The sequence below is a fragment of the Nerophis ophidion genome, linkage group LG14, assembly GCF_033978795.1.
Source record: "Nerophis ophidion isolate RoL-2023_Sa linkage group LG14, RoL_Noph_v1.0, whole genome shotgun sequence".
In the NCBI taxonomy this organism is placed as follows: domain Eukaryota; kingdom Metazoa; phylum Chordata; class Actinopteri; order Syngnathiformes; family Syngnathidae; genus Nerophis; species Nerophis ophidion.
In genome coordinates, this window is record NC_084624.1 from 40,117,847 (window position 1) to 40,140,266 (window position 22,420).

Consider the following 22,420-nt stretch of genomic DNA (forward strand, 5'->3'; position numbering starts at 1 on the left):
TATGTTATCTTTAAAATCAGCCCACACTTACATGGATCCAAGGGAACATCTACAACATTATTTTTAGTCACCCTAGTGCAAATTCGTCACTGCACTAGATTAAAGTAAAACTGGTAAGTGAAGAGCTTCATTTTGTGTTGTTAAAAAAACTGTGTAAAACATCAGATAATGCAGCATCTTTTTCATGACACAAACTAAAACTTCTTGCCTGTCACTGTTGTCCCTTCAGCTGGGGTTCGATCGAGATCTTGACCAAAACAGAGTGTCGCAGCTGAAGCATCCTTAATAACCACAAATGTCTTTTTTAACAATGTCTAGCAAAAGTAGCAGTAGATTTAGGGTATTTAAAGCCAGAAAGCCATTGTTGTACTTTGTAAAACAATTGTAACACCATTAGACAAGGACAAGCCTTAACTCTCTGTTTAACCCGTCCACAGACACGTGCTGAAGACAGTGTTGAAACTTGCGAGCGTTTTCAAAAGTGTGAGTTTTTTACTACAAAAGTATGCGTTAGCGCTTAGACAACAGGCCAAAACGCGTAGAAAAATACAAGTTTTTAAAGTGTCTGTTTGTGCGGATATGCCCCCAACGTAAGGGATTCTTTGTTTGGGGACTCGATTCCACAAATTGTTATGGAAGCAAACAGACTAGTTTGGTTGGCCATACGATAATCGAGACAAAAATGTTTTTACATTTATTTGAAAGCTGAATCCTATGAAAAGTGGGGAGGACCAAAAACGAAATTTAACAGAAACTCCAATGTTCATGTTGAGTTTGCTCCTCATGTGTCCTCCAATCGGTGAATGAAGATAAAGCTTGTCTCTTTAAGATGTGCTGCAGATATTATCACATAAAGGACCGTTTATGATCCAAAGTCACTTCTAGACCTTCTGCCATGGCCACAAGATTACAAAGTGACTTTATGAATACATCACACTAAAGCATGCGTGGTAATAAACTCTCACTTTCACTTAAGATGAATTATGATAGAGTGGCAAACCTGATTCTGCTTTTAGCACAAGTGCTTGGTTCACATTGAACATTTTCAATTCCATTCATGTCACTGTCCCTCGGGGGTATTAAGTTTATGCTCCGCCTGCAGAGTAACTCACTTAAAAAGGTATTTTACAACCATGCCTGAAGGAATCATTGTGTTTCATTAAATGCCACAATCAGTTTTTTTGTAAGTGACCTTGATATAGCCAAGAATGTAGGCTACGTTTTACAAATGGATACATTCACATTGTGTGGTCCGCCAGTCCCTCATTAGAACACGTCTTCGTGTGTTTGTTTTAGGGAGAACATGAGCGCCATGCCTCTGGATGTGACAGCCTGCCTGGGCGGGGCCAAGTCCGTCGCTATGAGCAGCGCCTCCCCAGACGCCACGGTCACCAGCAATCACTTCACCACGTCTGCATGCGGCTTTGGCCAAGCCCCCACGCCGCAGGGAAACGGCCACATGCTCAAGCTGGGCAGCCCCTCAACCCCGCAGGGAAGCCCCAGTGTCACATCCGGGGCCCAAGGGGCCATTTTATCCCCTCGCCATCACCACAGCCCCAATATGGTGGCTAGCAGCAGCAGCGCGAGCAGCCCCCACCTCTCCCACCGCCCTTCCGGTTCTTTCTCACCTGTTAGTGGACTCCACTCACCAGCATCTGTCGGCAGCAGCACAACAAACACCCACGGCTTCAGCAGCAACCCGCTTGGTGCATCGCAGGCCCTCGGCCAGGCCCACAGGGCATCACAGGGCCAGCATCCCGACTCCCCTGACAGCAAAGCTCTTGCCCTGCTCAGCCCTCTTTCGAGCAGTCAAGATAAGGACAATCTCAGTTTAGAGGCAGACTTGCTCGGAACGTTTGGGGAGCATCAGGACTTGTTGTCGTTTCAAAACAAGGAGGACGAGCTGGAAAAAGATGAGGACCCCGATGACTTTGACGACCTGCATGAACTGGGCGACACCACAGACCGCCTTCTGAACAACAAAGGTCGCACCCAGTTGCTCCAACTCCTCACCACCAAGTTGGAACCCCCAGATCCCTGCTCGTCTCCCCTGGGGGAGCAGAACTGTAAAGAGCTGGCTGGCTTAGGTGGGGGACCCAATAACCACTCCACCTCCCTTAAGGAAAAACATAAAATTCTTCACAGGCTGCTGCAAAACAGCAGCTCACCCGTGGAACTGGCCAAGCTGACGGCCGAGGCCACTGGGAAAGAACCCACCGGCCCTGAGTCCGCCGTAGATGACAACATGGCCGTCATGGGCGAGCTGGGCATCAAACAGGATCCGGAGAGCCCTAAAAAGAAGGATAACGTGTTGCTCCGCTACCTGCTTGATCGCGACGATAACGGCATCTTGGATAAAGCAATCAAGATAGAGACTGCCGACGGTCCGAAGCTGTCCAACATCAAGACAGAGAAACTGGACGCAGGGTACAACATGGCCGACCAGGTTAGTGAAGAACATAAATTTAAAGGGGACCAATGATGATTTTATTCTACATTTAAACACGTATTAGTGGTCTAAATATTTATTAGATATGGTTTGGTTTAAATTTTTTCTCCAGAGTCACTTCTATAACCCGTTTTTTGATTCTATCTGCAAGATGTTCGATTGTGTAGGCGTTCCTAGATTGCAAATGAAAACGTACCCTACCCTATTGCAATTTATCTTTAGAAAATGTACACTTTTTAAATATATATCTTGAAGTATTCGCAGCTATTTTTTGTTTTAAAATTCACTCAAATATAAACTTCATAAACGTTATACAGATTCACCCGGTCACAGCAGGAGGTACACCTGCACACTCGCTTATCAATTCAGAGCCAAATGAACAAAAGCTGCTTTTAGCGGCATTATTGTCAATGCACGTCCGCTTTGGAGGTTTTATTCAGATTTCAGGATTAGATTAAAAATAAAGATGTCCGATAATATTGGACTGCCTATATTATCTGCCAATAAATACTTTAAAATGTAATATCGGAAATTATCGGTATCGGTTTCAAAATTATCGGTAAAAAAAAAAAGTAAAATTTTTGACTTTTTGTAAGGCCGCTGTGTACACAGACATAAGGAGAAGTACAGAGTGCCAATAAATCTTAAAGGCACTTCCTTTGCATGCCGGCCCAATCACATAATACCTAAGTCTTTTCACACACACAAGTGAAATGCAAGGCATACTTGGTCAACAGCCATGCAGGTCACACTGAGGGTGGCTGTATAAACAACTTCAACACTGTTACAAAATACTCGCCACACTGTGAACCCACACCAAACAAGAATGACAAACACATTTCAGGAGAACATCCGCACCGTAACAAAACATAAAGAGAACTCCTTGCAGCACTAACTCTTCCGGGACGCTACAATATACACCCCCGCTACCCCCTACCCTCTCACCTCAACCTCCTCATGCTCTCTCAGGGAGAGTATGTCCCAAATTCCAAGATGCTGTTTTGAGGCATGTTAAAAAAAATGCACTTTGTGACTTCAATAATAAATATGGCAGTGCCATGTTGGCATTTTTTTCCTTAACTTGAGTTGATTTATTTTGTAAAACCTTGTTACTTTGTTTAATGCATCCAGCGGGGCATCACAACAAAATTAGGCATAATAATGTGTTAATTCCACGACTGTATATATCGGTATCGGTTGATATCGGTATTGGTAATTAAGAGTTTGACAATATTGGAATATCGGATATCGACAAAAAAAACAACATTATCGGACATCTCTAATAAATAATACTTCATCTTCCCTTTTTTGTGTTTTTTCATAACTTCAAGCACAGGGTTCGGAGCTCCTTGTATGTAGTTAAGCGCTTGACTTTAAGTCTAAATAAGTGCTTCCATCTCTCGGTTATGTCAGTTACAAAAGCCTGCAAAAAGAGGCATAGAAAAATGCATATACCTTATGATTTGACATTTTTAGTATTGTTTAGCACAAGTATCCAGCATTGTAACAGCATTTATATGTAAGAAAAGACAGATTATACCAAGGTCCCTTTTAAGAGAAGATGAGTGAGGTTTTGTTTGCTTGTCTCTGGGTTACTTTTAGGATTTATGGGGTGGTGGCTCAGATTGTTCAGATGATTCACCCACCTTGCTCTCAGTGGCGCTCACACTGGTGTATGAATGTGAATAAATGTTTGGTTGTGGTCGGATAGGCTGTAAGCTCTAATAGGCTGTCTACCCCAGGGCAGGTGTGGCTACAAATGTAGCTTACCACCATCAGTGTGAGAATGTGGGGTGAATGATGGACTATCAGTTCTAACTGTAAAACGTTTTATTTAAAAAGCGCGATATAAATCTAATCCACTATTATTATTCTTCTTCTTCTTATTATTTTATTTTATTTTATTTTTTTGATTGACACCTGTAGAGAGGAAGTCACCAGCTGTTTAAAAAGAGTAGAGAAAGAAACGCATTAACTTTCCAGGCTGATGATGTCTGTTCATTACAAATGACATGTATGCACCAGCAACATATTCATATATGTTAACTACTGCGAGTCACAAGAGTTGTACTTTGAGCTTGTGTTCAACCACACTTGTTGTTACACAAGTACAATAAGTACATGGGTTGCAATTGGTAGCCAGCAGGCCTGAAGCTTCTGCAACATACACGCACGCACACGTTGGTAAAAGTTGGTCAATGAAGCGTGCACCAAACAGTGTCGCATCTTACTGGACATCACACATGACCTCATTATTGGAGACAGGGTATTTTTAGTCCCTCTTCCATTCGTTAGCAAAACAGCTGCAGGAACTAAGCATGGGTTTTAACCCCCAAAAAATGACACTAGTGTATGGCTTGTGCATTTTGTAGTTGTAAATTTAGATATTTAAAAAATAAAAGTGATCATCAGTGATATGAGATGTCAACCACTTCTCTAAATGCTCTCAGACCAGCGAGCTAGAAGACCTTCTCGAGGGGCTTCAGGGCGGTGGCCAGCAGCTGTTCCCCCGGCAGCCTCCTTGTAGAGGCCCGACCGCTGCTTCAGCCACCTCTTCCTCTGTGGCCCCCGGCTTCTCCATGGACAAGCAGAGCATCATTGGCGACATCCTGCAGATGATGGACAGTGGCCACGGCAGCCCACCGCCCCAGCATCGCGCCTTCCCTGGCCAACCAGCTCGAGTTACTTCTGCGAGAAGCACGTCTCTTGATGGTGCTACGGGTCCTGGTCCTGCCAGGCCTCTCCCCCCACAGCAAAGGAATACCAACCCCTATCCGTTACTACAGCAGCAGCAAGGCATGCTGGGAAACTGTTCAGGCACAGCTACCAACCCAAATGGTGAGCATGCTAAAACCAACACAGCGTTTTAAAATGACAGTTTTACTAACTCATATTTTTGTCATCCATGTCGGTCGGTGGGCCAGTACGGGGCCCCATGCAGCATGACTGGGTTCCCCAGGGGTCCACAGGAGCCACCCCAGCACCAGTCATGGTCCAATGTGTCAGACCAGTCCGTATGGTCCCAAACATGAACAGTGCTGTGCCAGCTCGAAGTGCTGGTGTGCCCGCGTCCAGATCTGGGGTCAACATGCAGATGATGGGCAGCGGTGAGCAAAAACTAGCACTCAATAAGCAAAAGTGTGATATCACATATTCAACGTTCTTCTGCTTTTGTCCAATCAGAGATAGAGATGGATAACTCGGCCTACCCTCAGCAGCACACACCGTCCAATCAGACGGCTGCTTGGCCTGACAGGATGACGATGATGGATCACTATGGAAACCAAAGCAGGTTAGGGGAATATTTAAATATTTTTGTGTTTGGCCATGACGTCATCACCAATGTTCCCTCTAATTTTTCATGTGTGTGAGCAAACGCAAAAACTCTTTGAGCATTCAGTGGAGCACATGTGAGCAACATCGGACGCGCACATTGTGGCCACACCTGCAGCACACCTGTCCCAAACTTGACTAAATAACAAGCTACATTTCTTATCATTATAATCAAATGACAGCAGTCACTTCCACATGATCATTTTCTAATATAAGTGTTTTGGCCCATTTACAGTGACAAGAACAACAAATATTGTTTTTCCTGAGCTGTATACTAGTATTGTATGTTAGGATGGGGTCCTGCTTTGGAAATCATTTGTACCCCATTCAGATATTGCATTTAGTTCCCATTAAAACATTCACATGTTGCAAAGTGAGATGTAAGCACTGGATCATGTGTGCATTCCTGTAACTTTGCGTTTGTAAAATATACATCTTTTCATTAGTAATTCTTTAATATAATAACAGCATTTCATGATTAATATTTATAAATGAATATTCTTAATAAATGACAGTAGAATGAGCACACATTTAATTGGTAAATCATAGTGTAACGACCTGGAATTACACATAATGTGCAGTGTTGGAAATGTCCGACTTTTTGTGTGGCTGTAAACGCATCACTGGCTCAGTGCCATATGTGCTGGCACAAGTGATAAAGAGCGAGCGGCTGCTGTTGATATGACAGATGGGAAAGTTAGTTTGTGTCTGCTTTGTACGGCAGAAATGACCAGCTTTGCAAGATGGAAATTATTTAGCGATGTTTTTGGTCATGTGTTTATAAAGAGTTTTGCTCAATAAAGTGATCGGTGGAATTCTTGTCCTCCTTAAAGCGTCTTGACAGACGTTACAATAATTGAACAGTGATAACGAAAACTGTTGTCTTCGTGGCATCTTGTAGTCAGTTACATTTGAAAATTGCTTTTTTTGGGGGGGGATTTTTTGCGCACTTGCACAGGCGCACTTGCACAGGCGCACTTGCACAGGCGCGCACCTTAGAGGGAACGTTGGTCATCACAGTGTTGTACTTATTGACACATTTGGAAGGACAAAAAGCAACCTTTTGCGTTGAATCTCCCAGGTCGTCATACAACGTTTTTCAGGAGGACAGGATGGGCTGCTGCGGGGCGGGGCCAGAGGGTCCAGCGGATGAAGGAACCCTCCTGAACCAGCTGTGCTCAGTGCTGAAGGACTATGAGGGACTGGAAGAACTTGACAAGATGTTAGGTATCCCCACACTGGCTGGACAGGTGAGTAGAATATTTCACCTTTTGTATTGTTGAACGTACTGAATGACAACCAAGATAATACTTGACCACTTTTTGGCACAAAGCACAATTGTATAGTTCCTTAGTGGCGCTAAGTAAACATGACATGAGTGGTTCTGACTCCACTTCACATTGAAATCACTTGTAAAATCACAAAATAATTAGTTTATATAGCTGATATTTAATAGTTCATCCTTTTTTAGGGTCCTATGTCAGACCAGGACCAGTTCTTCAACTCCACCATAAAGCCTCCCCTGTACAGTCAACACTACGCGGCTCAGTCGGGCTATGGAGGAATGTCTCCTGACAGCTCCTACCTCTGCCCTTCTATGGGCGGCCACATGGGGCAGCAGAGAGTCTGCGGCTACCCACCAATGATGAGGATGCCTGGGGGTGCCGGGCCCAGATCAGCCGGCATGAAACCCGGTGGGCCAAACCCTATAGTGCCACCGCAGCCCAACAACTTGAGGCTGCAGCTGCAGCACAGACTGCAGGCCCAGCTGGTACTGCGGCCCAAATATTTTTGAAATATTCCAAAGCAGAAAATCCTCCTTTTTCTGGATGCTTCTCTATACATATTTATGTAGATTAATGTCATCTTTTATTTGCTTTTTCTTCTAGAACCGCCAGCCCATGGGAAACCAAATGGGTGGCGGGTCCAGCATGAATCTACCTCTCAGGTCCAACGTTCCAAACCAGGTCAGTCTTCTTCTCTCTGTGTGAGGATTAGGCAGTGATGTTGTTAAAGGCTGACTAAAATAAGATTTTCTTATTCAAACGGGGATAGCAGGTCCATTCTATGTGTCATACTTGATTATTTCGTGATATTGCCATATTTTTGCTGAAAGGATTTATTAGAGAATATCCACAATAAAGTTCGCATCTTTCGGTCGCTAACAGAAAAGCCCTGCCTCTACCTTAAGTCATAGACGATCACGTCACATGTTGATGGCTCCTCACATATTCACATTGTTTTTAATGGGAGCCTCCAACAAAAACAGCTATTCGGACCGAGAAAACGACAATTTCCCCATTAATTTGAGCGAGGATGAAAGATTCATGTTTGAGGATATTGATAGCGACGGACTAGAAAAAAAAAAACGCGATTGCATTCGGACAGATTCAGATGTTTTTGGATACATTTACTAGGATAATTCTGGGAAATCCCTTATCTTTCTATTGTGTTGCTAGTGTTTTAGTGAGCTTAACAGTACCTGATAGTCGGAGGTGTGTGTCCACGGGTGTCTTGAAGCCAATGTCTCAGGGAAGTCGACGGCAGCTTTATGGTAAGAAGCGACTTTTTACCACAATTTTCTCACCGAAACCTGCTGGTCGACATTCGGTCGGGATCCATGTTCGCTTGACCGCTGTGATCCATAATAAAGTTTCACCTCCGGGAATTTTAAACAAGGAATCACCGTATGTTTGTGTGGCTAAAGGATAAAGCTTCCCAACTCCATCTTTCTACTTTGACTTCTCCAATATTAATTGAACAAATCGCAAAAGATTCAGCAACACAGATGTCCAAAATACTGTGTAATGCGGTTAAAGCAGACCACTTTTAGCTGTGTGTGTGTGCAGCGCTCATATTTCCTAACAGTCTGTGACGTCACGCGTACATGTCATCATTACGCTGCGTTTTCAAGAACAGACTCCCGGGAAATTTAAAATTGCAATTTAGTAAATTAAAAAGGCCGTATTGGCATGTGTTGCAATGTTAATATTTCATCATTGATATATAAATTATTAGACTACGTGGTGGGTAGTAGTGGGTTTCAGTAGGCCTTTCAATGTATATTAATAAGGCTGTTTTAGCATTCTTATTGTGTAACCCTAATCTGTTCCTGTCCACAAGGCGCGGTCATCCCCTTAGTTTGTCATTCAACAGCATAGTGGGCAATTACAATTTTTTTCATTGGTCTATTGGGCAGAAGGGATTGATACTTATGAATCCTGCCGAGCAACACATGCTTGTGCAAAAACATGATGGTTATTATGATGCCCCATGTGTGTCTCCAGGGATCGTTCAACGCTCAGATGTTGGCTCAGCGTCACCGCGAGTACCTCAGCAACCACCTGCGCCAACGCCAGCAGCAGCAGCAGCAGCAGCAGCAGCAGCATGCGCACCAGCAGCGTGCCATGATGGCCGTCAACATGGCCGCCACCAGTTCACGTGTGTCTCAAAGCAACGAGCAACAGTTTTCCTACCCGGCCCCCAGTTATGGTACCGACTTTTCTGTCTTGCTTTGTTTCAATGCAGCTTCCTTTGCAGTTTTACACTGTACAATTACATTAGCACCCTATTCCACGTTGGGGGTGTCCCAATCCGATATCGGTATTGGATATTGACCCAATACAAGGAAAAGAAACAAGTATCGAATTATATCACTCCGATACAGGCAGTCCTGCAGCGTCTTTACTTCTGCAAAACTGGGCAGCCAGTTAACATTTAAACGTCCTCCAATAAGCACACAAGCTTGGTCTTTTCTTGTATTTTAGTAAAGTCGTTTACATAAGGTAAACATGGTAGGCTATTGGCTACTAGGAACTTGCAGCTACTCAACAGCTAAGCACACAACAGTACACAAGCTAGACATACATAAGTGTCCTTCATTGGAAAATGCTGCATCTTAAAAAAGCACATTTGTCAATATAACCAAGTATCAGATAATTACAGTTTATATTACTTACAGATATAAAGTCTCCAAGGCAGACGTGTATTAAAATGTATCAAGTAAAAAACGTGTCCGCACGAGTTTAACCTTATAAATTATTGTAACCAAAAACAATTACCACTCCACTTAGAGACCGCATGATTCCATTTTTTCTCTCTCTTTTTATTTAGAAAGCATTATAAAAGTCCAAACACTTAACAATTTTATGTGATTTGTAAGTGCTTTGTTAAATGGAAACTCCCAGGAAGCTGTGATAGCTTATACGCGGAGGCCTAATACAGTATATGTAAAATAACAAGGTATAACATTAATAACATTTTTACATGCTTACATCCTAAACAATTTTTCTATACATTTACAAACCCAGTTTCCATATGAGTTGGGAAATTGTGTTAGATGTAAATATAAACAGAATACAATGATTTGCAAATCATTTTCAACCCATATTCAGTTGAATATGCTACAAAGACAACATATTTGATGTTCAAACTGATAAAACATTTTTTTTTTGCAAATAATCATTTACTTTGGAATTTGATCCCAGCAACACGTGACAAAGAAGTTGGGAAAGGTGGCAATAAATACTGATAAAGTTGAGGAATGCTCATCAAACACTTATATGGAACATCACACAGGTGTGCAGGCTAATTGGGAACAGGTGGGTGCCATGATTGGGTATAAAAACAGCTTCCATGAAATGCTAAGTAATTCACAAACAAGGACGGGGTGAGGGTCACCAATTTTTAAGCAAATTGTCGAACAGTTTTAGAACAACATTTCTCAACGAGCTACTTCAAGGAATTTAGGGATTTTACTATCTACGGTCCGTAAAATCATTAAAAAGTTCAGAGAATCTGGAGAAATCACTCCACGTAAGGGATGATATTACGGAGTTTTGATCCTTCTGGTGGTACTGCACCAAAAACCGACATCAGCGTGAAACCGACATCAGTGTGTAAAGGATATCACCACATGGGCTCAGGAACACTTCATAAAACCGCTGTCAGTAACTACAGTTGATCGCTACATCTGTAAGTGCAAGTTAAAACTCTACTATGCAAAGCCAAACCCATTTATCAACAATATCCTGAAATGCCGTCGAAATGGCTGGGCTTGAACTCACCTAAGATGGACTGATGCAAAGTGGAAAAGTGTTCTGTGGTCTGATGAGTCTACATTTCAAATTATATTTGGAAACAGAGGATGTGGGGTCCTCCATAACAAAGAGGAAAATAACCCTTCTGATTGTTGTAGGCGCAAAGTTCAAAAGCCAGCATATGTGATGGTATGGGGGTGTAATAGTGCCCGAGGCATGGGTAATTTACACATCTGCTCAAGGCACCATTAATGCTAATAAGTACATACGGGTTTTGGAACAACATATGTTGTCATCCAAGCAATGTTATCACGGACGTTCCTGCTTATTTCAGCAAGACAAGTGTTACAACAGCGTGGCTTTGTAAAAAAAGAGTGCGGGTACTTTCATGGCCCGCCTGCAGTCCAGACCTGTCTCCCATCAAAAATGTGTGGCGCATTATGAAGCGTAAAATACGACAGCGGAGACCCCGGACTGTTGAACGACTGAAGCTCTACATAAAACAAGAATGGGAAAAAATTCCAATTTCAAAGCTTCAACAATTAGTTTCCTCAGTTCCCAAACGTTTATTGAGTGTTGTTAAAAGAAAAGGTGATGTAACACAGTGGTGAACATGCCCTTTCCCAACTACATTGGCACGTATTGCAGCCATGGAATTCTAAGTTATTTGCAAAAAAAAAAAAAGTTTATGAGTTTGAACATCAAATATGTTGTCTTTGTAGCATATTCAACTGAATATGGGTTGAAAAGGATTTGCAAATCAATGTATTCCGTTTATATTTACATCTAACACAATTTCCCAACTCATATGGAAACGGGGTTTGTAACACATTCACACATCATTTCAATTTGTACTCATGAATTCGTTTTATGTTAGTTGGTAGTCTTGCACATTTTAATTTGCCAATAACATGCATGTTTATTTCAGTATGCATACTACAATAATTGATGTTAAATAATTTATGTTACAATAAACAAACAATAATACCACAATATTAAATAAACATAAATCTCTTGCTTTGTATGATTGGTGATGTTTTTCAACGTTTGGGTTCATGGTGTGGAATATACCGTATTTTTCGGAGTTTAAGTCGCACCTGCCGAAAATGCATATTAAAGAAGCAAAAAAAACATATATAACTCGCACTGGATTATGGGTAACATTTTTGGGGGAAAATTACCAACACCAAGAATAGACATTGGAAAGTCAATTTAAAATAAATAAAGACTAGTGAATAACAGGCTGAATAAGTGTACGTTATATGACGCATAAATAACCAACTGAGAAGGTGCCTGGTATGTTAACGTAACATATTATGGTAAGAGTCATTCAAAGAACTATAACATATAGAACATGCTATACGTTTACCAAACAATCTGTCACTCCTAATCGCTAAATCCGATGAAATCTTATACGTCTAGTCTCTTACGTGAATGAGCTAAATAATATTATTTGATATTTTACGGTAATGTTTTAATAATTTCACACATAAGTCGCACCCCTGGCCAAACTATGAAAAAAAACTGCGACTTATAGTCCGAAAAATACGGTAGTAGCAATAATTTACATTTCAAGAGATTTTTTTAATGTTCTCAATGAAGTAGATTGGGTGATTGGACTGTCAAGTTTATTCAAGATATTTGGGCCTTTACACGTTATACTAAAGTTTGTGCTTTTGAATTTACGGCGTTTGCTCTTTTAGCTATTGTTTTCTTCTAGTGCTGTGTGTATGTATGGAAGTGGTGATAGGAATGAGCTCACAGAGCTGTTCATTCAGCTTATATACCACCTTATATATCACGCATGCAGTATGTAAAACGTTACTCTCTGTGAGTTTCAGAAGCTTCATCCTGGAAAAAAGCTAATTTAAGGGAGCAATAAAGTCCGACCATGTTATGGCTCGTATCGCTTTCTTTTGAAGGATTTGTAATTTATCTCGATAACTTGGATAAGTGTTAAAACATATGATATTGCAGTAATTGCAGAAGGAACTCTCCTGACGGAATAAATAAAGTACTATCTATCTACTATCTAATTTAGGTTCAAATAAGTATCTCTGCAGGACTTTTAGGAGTGCTCCAAGAGGCAATAGTGGAGGCCCTTAGGGATATTTTCGTTCACTTTTGTCTAAAAGCGCCAAATTTGGCACAGTTGTAGATCAGGGCATAGTTAAATGATTTAGATAGGGCACCCGCGCCGGTGACCTTTGGGGTCAACACAGCGGCCAATCAAATATGGCCGCCACGTGTAATAGCTTTTTTCTCTAACATTTGAAACAGATTAGCTACAAATAAATGTGATCTTGGTGTCTATTTCATGTGTTCTGACAATTAGAAAAGTGTTGGAATGGTCACTTTTATTTTTGGGTGTGTCTAGACCCCTAATTTCCATATTTCCAAGTGGCGTTTTGCTATTCTGAAGACATTGGACGTAACTTGGGCATTGTTATGAGTGAAACCTGGTGCAACATGGCTATGTTGTTAATATGGAAATTAAAGTGCTCTAATAAATAAATGATCATAAATCGGATCATTCCAGTATATTTCTGATGCTCAAAAAGTCTAAAATAGTTTGCCAAAAAGTATCAAAAGTTAAGGTACACCTAAATTATACATAGCCGCCATCTTGGAAATATGCTAATTAGGTGTCCAGACACACCCAATCCTAAATATGATTCTTCCATCATATTTCTAATTGTCAAAAAACATGAAATAGACACCAAGTTTGGATTTGTAGCTCATCTGGTTCAAATGTAGAGGCAAACGCGTTTTCAGGTGGCGGCCATAATGGATCAGCCGCTGTGGCGACCCCAAAGGTCACCGGCGCGGGAACCCTAGCCAAGTCATCTAAGTATGCCCTGAGCTACACCTGTGCCAAATTTGGCGCTTTTAGACAAAAGTGAACGAACACACCCTAAAATCTTCCTAAGGGCCCCCACTACAAAGAGTGTTTGACTTTAAAAAAACAGCCAACATATTCGGCTTGTTTTGCTGTGTGATCAAGTTTTTTTTAATTCAAAAATTCATCAATATAAATGCCTAAGAATTGTGTTTGTTGCATTCTTTCTATAATCCTGTTATTGATCGTAATACTATTTTTATGAGTTATATTAGAAGAAAACCATATATACTGAGTATTAGTTGTATTAAAGGATAATTTATTACATGTTAGCCAGATATTGACTTTATTCAGTTCTTCATTCATTGTTTACTGTAAAATAACGCCATGATTTTGTGAGAAGATTACAAATTTGTGTCATCAGTGAATATATGTTTATCCAAAATATCAGATGAATTTGTCTAGTCATTTTATATAGGTAATACAAACCCCGTTTCCATATGAGTTGGGAAATTGTGTTAGATGTAAATATAAACGGAATACAATTATTTGCAAATCCTTTTCAACTCATATTCAATTGAATGCAATACAAAGACAAGATATTTGATGTTCAAACTCATAAACATTATTTTTTTTTGCAAATAATAATTAACTTAGAATTTCATGGCTGCAACACGTGCCAAAGTAGTTGGGAAAGGGCATGTTCACCACTGTGTTACATCACCTTTTCTTTTAACAACACTCAATAAACGTTTGGAAACTGAGGAAACTAATTGTTGAAGCTTTGAAAATGGAATTCTTTCCCATTCTTGTTTTATGTGGAGCTTCAGTCGTTCAACAGTCCGAAGTCTCTGCTGTCGTATTTTACGCTTCATAATGCGCCACACATTTTCGATGGGAGACAGGTCTGGACTGCAGGCAGGCCAGGAAAGTACCCGCATTTTTCTTTTTACGAAACCACGCTGTTCTAACACGTGCTGAATGTGGCTTGGCATTGTCTTACTGAAATAAGACGTCACTTAGATGGCAGCATTTGTTGTTCCAAAACCTGTATGTACCTTTCGGCATTAATGGTGCCTTCACAGATGTATAAGTTACCCATGCCTTGGGCACTAATGCACCCCCATACCATCACAGATGCTGGCTTTTGAACTTTGTGTCGATAACAGTCTGGATGGTTCGCTTCTCCTTTGGTCCGGATGACACGATGTCGAATATTTCCAAAAACAGTTTCAAATGTGGACTTGTCAGACCACAGAACATTTTTCCACTTTGCATCAGTCCATCTTAGATGATCTCGGGCCCAGTGAAGCCGGCGGTGTTTCTGGATGTTGTTGATAAACGACTTTCGCTTTGCATAGTAGAGCTTTAACTTGCACTTGAAGATGTAGCGACGAACTGTAATTAGTGACAGTGGTTTTCTGAAGTGTTCCTGAGCCCATGTGGTGATATCCTATAGAGATTGATGTCTGTTTTTGATACAGTGCTGTCCGAGGGATCGAAGGTCATGGTCATTCAATGTTGGTTTCCGGCCATGCCTGCTGCTTACGTGGAGTGATTTCTCCAAATTCTCTGAACCTTTTGATGATATTATGGACCGTGGATGTTGAAATCCCTAAATTTATTGCAATTTCACTTTAAGAAACGTTGTTCTTAAACTATTTGACTATTTGCTCATGGAGTTGTGGACAAAGGGGTGTACCTCACCCCATCCTTTCTTGTGAAAGACTGAGCAATTTTTGGGAAGATGTTTTTATACCCAATCATTGCACCTACCTGTTCCCAATTAGCCTGCACACCTGTGTGTTGTTCCAAATAAGTGTTTGATGAGCATTCCTCAACTTTATCAGTTTTTATTGCCAACTTTCCCAACGTCTTTGTCACATGTTGCTGGCATCAAATTCTAAAATTAATGATTATTCGCAAAAAAAAAAGTTTATCAGTTTGAACATCAAATATGTTGTCGTTGTAGCATATTCAACTGAATATGGGTTGAAAATGCTTAGCAAATCGTTGTATTCTGTTTATATTTACATCTAGCACAATTTCCCAACTCATATGGAAACGGGGTTTGTAAAAAGAAGAGGACCCAATAGTGAACCCTGTGGTACTCCATATTTGATAGTTTTTGTGTTGAGATTTCCTGCTGCTAATTTGCACATATTGCTTTCTCTTAGATAGATGGCTTCTGAACAAACAGAGAGCAACACCCCTGACACCAAAATGCTAAAATTTTCCCAACGAATTGTCATAGTTAATGGTATCAAACGCTTTTGACAAATCAAGGAAGACAGGAACTCCACACTTACCTTTGTCAATAGCATCATTAACTTGTTGTGCTCTGTTTTCAAAAGCCATACTGATATGGAGTGAAAATACGCATTTTATTCATGAAACCCCTTAAGCTAACATATACGACCGCTCAAACACTTTGGAAAAAGTAGTTAGTACTGAAATGGGTCGATAATTTTGCACATAATTTTTATTCCCGGCTTTAAAAATTTGCAAGATTTTTGCATTCTTGATTTTCCTAGGCACTATTCCATAATACAGTGATAGGTCGACGCAATGGACCAGTGGGTCACTTATTTCTTGTACTTTAAATTTGACAATTCTTCCACACATTTCATCCATTCTTCTGTGCAAGAGCTGTTGGACAATTAATAGGTTTGTAGTTTTGATATTTACTATTGTTCTGTCATTAAAAATAATACCTGTGTAATAATTTCACTTAATCAAGCCTTCCTTTTGACACTACACTACAAATTAATAGAAATATGTATCATTCGTGCTAAAATCCTATCAGGTCAAAATTGGTATCGGCCAATACTCAAGGCTCCAATAGCGGTATCGTTTCGGAAGTGAAGAAATTGTATCGGGACACTTCTTTAGCTCGGTTAGTAGAGCGGCCGTGGCAGCAACTTGAGGGTTGCAGGTTCGATTCCCGCTTCCGCCATCCTAGTAATTGCCGTTGTGTCCTTGGGCAAGACACTTTACCCACTTGCTCCCAGTGCCACCCACACTGGTTTGAATGTAACTTAGATATTGGGTTTCACTATGTAAAGCGCTTTGAGTCACTAGAGAAAAAGCGCTATATAAATATAATTCACTTCACTTCACTTCACTTACTATTATGGTTCGAGAGCACAGGGATCCAAACGGATACAGAAAAAATATATAATAGGGGGGCCACTTTGATACATTAAACACATTAAATATTCTAAAGCAATTCACATACTGTATATCCTAAGCTATCTGAACAAAACGTAAATTAGTGTAATATAATATTCTATCTCCTAAATAATACATTTTTATAAATCTTTTTTAGTATGCTGTCGGGCAATAAATTAGTGGGAACCAAAAATGTTGTTCTAGTTGGGAGGTGTGGAATTTCCATGTTTTGCTTAGTTCTGAGTGCTTGCTTTTAAATATTTAAATGTGGTGGCCTCTTGTGGCCGACATCGATATTGCAACAAAACTCAATGTATGAAAATGGGTAATGAACATAAGCACCACGTCCATCAGTAATAATTGTATAATATATAATGTCATTATATGGATAAAATATATACATTATTTTGTATACACGTACAATTGATGAATAATATGCATAAAATGTCAATCTCTCCCGTCACCAGGCATGAGTCAGCAACACCAGGATATGGCGTCGGGCTTCTCGTGTGCGTCTGGGACCCCTCACGGTACCATGTTGTCCCCCAGGATGACGCAGGCCCAGAGTGCAATGCTACAGCAGAACCAGACCCAAATGCAGGGAGGGCCGCAGGGCTACCCAAGCAATGGCGGTAACGACCTCAACGGATGGATTCAATCTGCTAACACGAGCAACAGGTACACAAAACACTCTTTAAAGTTTTTATTGTCATGTTGCTCTATTGATATTATAACTGTTTATTTTGTAGCATGTACCAACAACAAAGTCAGTACTCCTCACAAACCACTGGAGGCATGTACAACATGACCCATAGAGGAGGCAACATGAACCACATGCCAGGTCACATCCCTACCATGTCGTCTGAGCAGGTTAGGCAGAACATTTTTCTTCTTGACTGTCATACATTTTGTATTACACAACAGCTTAGTGTGTTGTGATGTCTTCAATGACTGTCTCATATCACAGCATACTTGCCAACCTTGAGACCTCCGAATTCGGGAGATTGGGGGGGGCGTGAGTGTGTTGGGGGCGGGGTCGAGGTGCAGGCAGCATACCCCTGGATGAAATTAAATTATTTTTTCCAATCATTTTGGAACTGGCAAGCGTATTTCTTCTTCTTACTCGTTGTAGCCATGGCTATTCTTCGTTCTTCTGCTTCGTCTCCTTCTTGTTGTGTGTGCAGTTGTGCACTGAGCTCCAAAAGCCGTCAATGTTATTGTAGCGTCCCAGAAGAGTTAGTGCTACAAGGGGTTCTGGGTATTTTTTCTGTTGTGTTTGTTGTGTTACGGTGCAGATGTTCTCCCGAAATGTGTTTGGCATCGTTGTTTGGGGTGGGTTCACAGTGTGGCGCATATTTTTAACAGCGTTAAAGTTGTTTATACGGCCACCGTCAATGTTACATGTATGGCTGTTGACCAAGTATGCCTTGCATCCACTTGTGTGTGTGAAAAGCCGTAAATATTATGTGACTGGACCCGTACGCAAAGGCAGTGCCTTCAAGGTTTATCGGGGCTGTGTACCTCTCTCTACATTGCACTTTGTACAGGGGCGTTTTAAAAAGTCATAAAATTTACTTTTTGAAACAGATACCGATAATTTCCAATATTACATTTTAAAACATTTATTGGCTGATAATATCGGCAGTCTGATATTATCGGACATCTTTACTTTTTTCATACACAGGCAAGTGGCAAACACAAAATGCTGTACAAAAAAATATGTATACGGAAGCGAAGAAAACACACACACACACACACACACACACTCTCTCACACAAACACACACTTGCAGATGCAAACACATAGCACTATTGACAATGACAAACAAAGCCAAAACAAAACCAAACATGGCATGGCACTGAGGATTTGAGGAAAAACGCCATCTTTGAGGCGTTCATACTGGAGAATAACTAAAATAACACCATGGTTTAAAACATACGATAAAATATATGTAAAAATAAGATACAAGCACTATGAATATTACATTAATAATTTAATAAAAACATAACATTGAGCGAATAATAGTAGTAATATTGATATTTAAGATAGAAAACAACATAATAAAATAAATTGTAATATGATCAGTAAAAAGCATGAATAAAAAGGTCTGTCTTTAGCCTTTTTTTTTATTTCAATGGTTTCTGTTGCCCTGAGGCTCTCTGGCAAGCTGTTCTAAAGGTGTGGGCCATAGTGGCTGTCGTTTCAAATGGTAAATGCGTTATACTTGTATAGTGCTTTTCTACCTTCAAGGTACTCGAAGCGCCTTGACACTATTTCCACATTCATGCATTCACACACGCATTCACACACTGATGGCGGGAGCTGCCATGCAAGGCCCGAACCAAGACCCATCAGGAGCAAGTGTGAAGGGTCTTGCTCAAGAACGCACCGGACGTGACTCGGATGGCAGAAGCTGGGGACCAAACCAGGAACCCTCAAGTTGCTGGCACGCTCGCTCTACCACCCGAGCCACACCGTCTCCAATAATAATAATAATACCAATTCTGGTGTTTGGTAAAGCTAGAAGGCCAGTGCCAGGGGACCTCAGGATCCGCGATATGATATATTAACTAAAAGGTCTGTGCTCTGCACATGAATGCTATACATAAATAATATTTCCAGATAGGTCTAATTGTAATGAATAGAAACACAAGTTGTGCTCTTTACAAGATGACGACACAACTGCATTAGCAAACATAGTTAACTTGTTTAAGACTTAAAAAGTAGGTATTGATAAAAGACTTCCCTGTTGTGAGATGTAACATTATGTTGTGGAGGTACCTCTTGCGCTCATAAAAATTGGCAATGAAAAATGGATTTTTCCCACATCTTTATTTACACCAATTTGTACCGATAATAGTATAGATAAATACAGATATCAATAAGAGTATCGTATCAATAACATCTTAACGATATACATCTCTAGTTGTGAAGCATTTTTTGTCTGTGAATAGAATAGAATAGAGTTTTATTGTTATTATTAGAGTTAACAGGTTCAAAGAACAACAAAATTTGAGCATGTCCCCTAAGGTGCATACACAATAATTTGGTAATTTACGGTAAGTAGTAAAAAAAAAGATAAAAAAGAATATACCGCATTTCCTTGAATTGCCGCCGGGGCGCTAATTAATTTAAAACCTCTTCTCACTCCTGCGCTTACCAAAGGCATGCGGTAAAAGTAAGCATGCGCTAATTATTTTAAAACTTATTCTCGCTACGGCACTTACCAAAGGTATGCAGTAAAAATTTGAGTGTGATGTAAGCTTGGACCTTAAATCCTACTGAATAGCTCTTAATCTTCTTCCCTTTATGCGATTTCAAATTACCGGTATTGAAATCAGCCTCCTCCATTTTGAAGATGATGACAGGGGAAGTGTCACTCATGACGTCACGAGTTTGACCAGGCGGTAATACTAAGCATGCGCTAATTATTTTGGGAAGCGAGTTTGACCCGACAATAATTCAAGGCAGGCGCATACTATATGCCCTGCGGCAATTCAAGGAAATACGGTATGTATCTCTATATATCCATCCATCCATTTTGTACCGCTTATTCCCTTTGGGGTCGCGGGGGGTACTGGTGCCTTTCTCAGCTACAATCGAGCGGAAGGCGGTCTACACCCTGGACAAGTCGCCACCTCATCGCAGTCTCTCTCTCTCTCTCTCTATGTATATATATATATATCCACACACATGCACATATCCATACATATGCATATATATATACATATACACTTATAACATTATTGAACATTATAGTCCGAAAAAAATAAAGAGACATGACACATGAGGACATGACAGTGCCTGTTTAATGCTACTATGGCTCTTGGGTAAAAACTGTTTTTTAGTCTATTGTCTGTGAAAGGTGCTATGCAAATAAATGTTACTTGCGTGTCCTGCAGGTGAGCGACAACAGACTGATCCAGGATCAGCTGGGAGGAATGGACGTGCTGACTCAGGAGGCCAACGTCAATTCTGTAAATTAAACGTTCTCTTCTTGCCATTACATTTCTTTTTTTTTTTTTTTTTTTTTTTAGTTTTTTTTAACTCATTGAACATATATTTTATGTCTTTTCCAGAACTTTTGCTGACTCTGGACACAAAATGCTGCTTAGTTTGACATCCACGAAAGGTGCAAAGGTTGTCCCAACCAAAATACTTCGTAAAAAGCTGATTCCCTTTAAATGCACAAAGTGTCCCTAAAGTCTGGACATATAATGTAGATAAGTCATCCAAAAAATTACCATTTAGTTAATTTAAAATGTAATTGGTAATTACCAGTAATTGCAATTAAAATAAAATGTAGTGAAATATACTTGACAAAAATACATGATACGCATTTATGTTATATTTTTTATATCATATTTTTTACATTTCAACAAATGTTGAAAAAAATATGATTGCATATAAATGCTTAATAAAATATATATGTATGTATATGTTTGTATATATATGTTTGTATATATATATATGTGTGTGTATGTATGTATATATATATGTATACATACACACACACATTAAAAAGATTTATTCATACTATTATTTATTCAGATATGATTTATATAACTAAAGTAAAAATAATATAATTATAAATATTTATTCAATTTCTGGCCCTGCGATGAGGTGGCGACTTGTCCATGGTGTACCCTGCCTTCCGCCCGATTGTAGCTGAGATAGGCGCCAGCGCCCCCCGCGACCCCGAAAGGGAATAAGCGGTAGAAAATGGATGGATGGATGGATATTCAATTTCTTAATACATTAAAAAAATAAAAACTTGTCTATTTGTTTGTATTGTATAATAATAATAATAATAATGGATTAGACTTATATTCCGCTTTTCTACATATATTATATGTTCATAATTTTACATTACATGATTAAAAATGATAACACATTTAATATTTTGTTTATTTAGATGCATTAACAAATAGATACTTGTATATTAAATGCTTGTATGTCCAGACTTTAGTAACAAACACACAACTTTGTCTAGTTCCTTTTCTGATGGCGTTGAAGAAATGAAAAACCTCTAAATCTTTTATTATTATTCATTCAAATTAGATTTTACAATGGTTGTTGTTTTGTTTTCAAATTTTATTTTTGAGGCTCTCACACGCCCATGAGTATCCGACAAAAACTTTGAAGCTATTTATAAGATTTAAGTAGATGAAAATGTATCTTGTATACTAATTTTAAAAATAGAATTAATATATTTCAGGTGCTGTAGTTTTTGACACATGGGAGTGTGGGTGGGTGGGTGGGTGGGTTTGTACAAATGATGCAAATAACAGCAACAATAGATTCTATATTCCCTAAAGTGGTATTACTAAGCAGCCATGTAGAATAAAAAGCCAACAAAACAGAAGATTTTACATCAAATGATCACTTTGTGACTTTCAAAAAGGTACAAAAAGCTTTGCTGACCTGACTTGAACCAAAATGCTTGCTTTTTATTTGGTTGGCTACGTTAACTGATTGCTAACAAGAGTTTAAATGTCTCATCATTTATTTGTTGTATTTCTATGGAGATGGTACACACCTTTAATCTTTCAATGTGATAGAAAATAAGTCCAAGCACTGGCGTTGAAG

At 39.8% G+C, this 22,420-nt stretch overlaps 1 protein-coding gene across 2 annotated transcripts in view; it reads left to right on the forward strand.

Moving 5' to 3' along the window:
• Positions 1–22,067, forward strand: part of LOC133568679 (nuclear receptor coactivator 2-like) — a 73,307-nt gene extending 51,240 nt beyond the window's left edge. For both annotated transcript variants that reach the window (XM_061920765.1, XM_061920764.1), the window contains exons 10-21: positions 1,297–2,446; positions 4,900–5,287; positions 5,374–5,556; positions 5,633–5,741; positions 6,864–7,032; positions 7,254–7,553; positions 7,672–7,749; positions 9,070–9,274; positions 17,299–17,509; positions 17,581–17,701; positions 20,734–20,808; positions 20,911–22,067. In XM_061920765.1, coding sequence (XP_061776749.1) covers positions 1,297–2,446; positions 4,900–5,287; positions 5,374–5,556; positions 5,633–5,741; positions 6,864–7,032; positions 7,254–7,553; positions 7,672–7,749; positions 9,070–9,274; positions 17,299–17,509; positions 17,581–17,701; positions 20,734–20,808; positions 20,911–20,922 — 3,001 coding nt within the window. In that variant the 3' untranslated portion in view covers positions 20,923–22,067. The remainder of the gene's footprint in view (positions 1–1,296; positions 2,447–4,899; positions 5,288–5,373; positions 5,557–5,632; positions 5,742–6,863; positions 7,033–7,253; positions 7,554–7,671; positions 7,750–9,069; positions 9,275–17,298; positions 17,510–17,580; positions 17,702–20,733; positions 20,809–20,910) is intronic.
• The last annotated feature ends 353 nt before the right edge of the window (positions 22,068–22,420 follow it).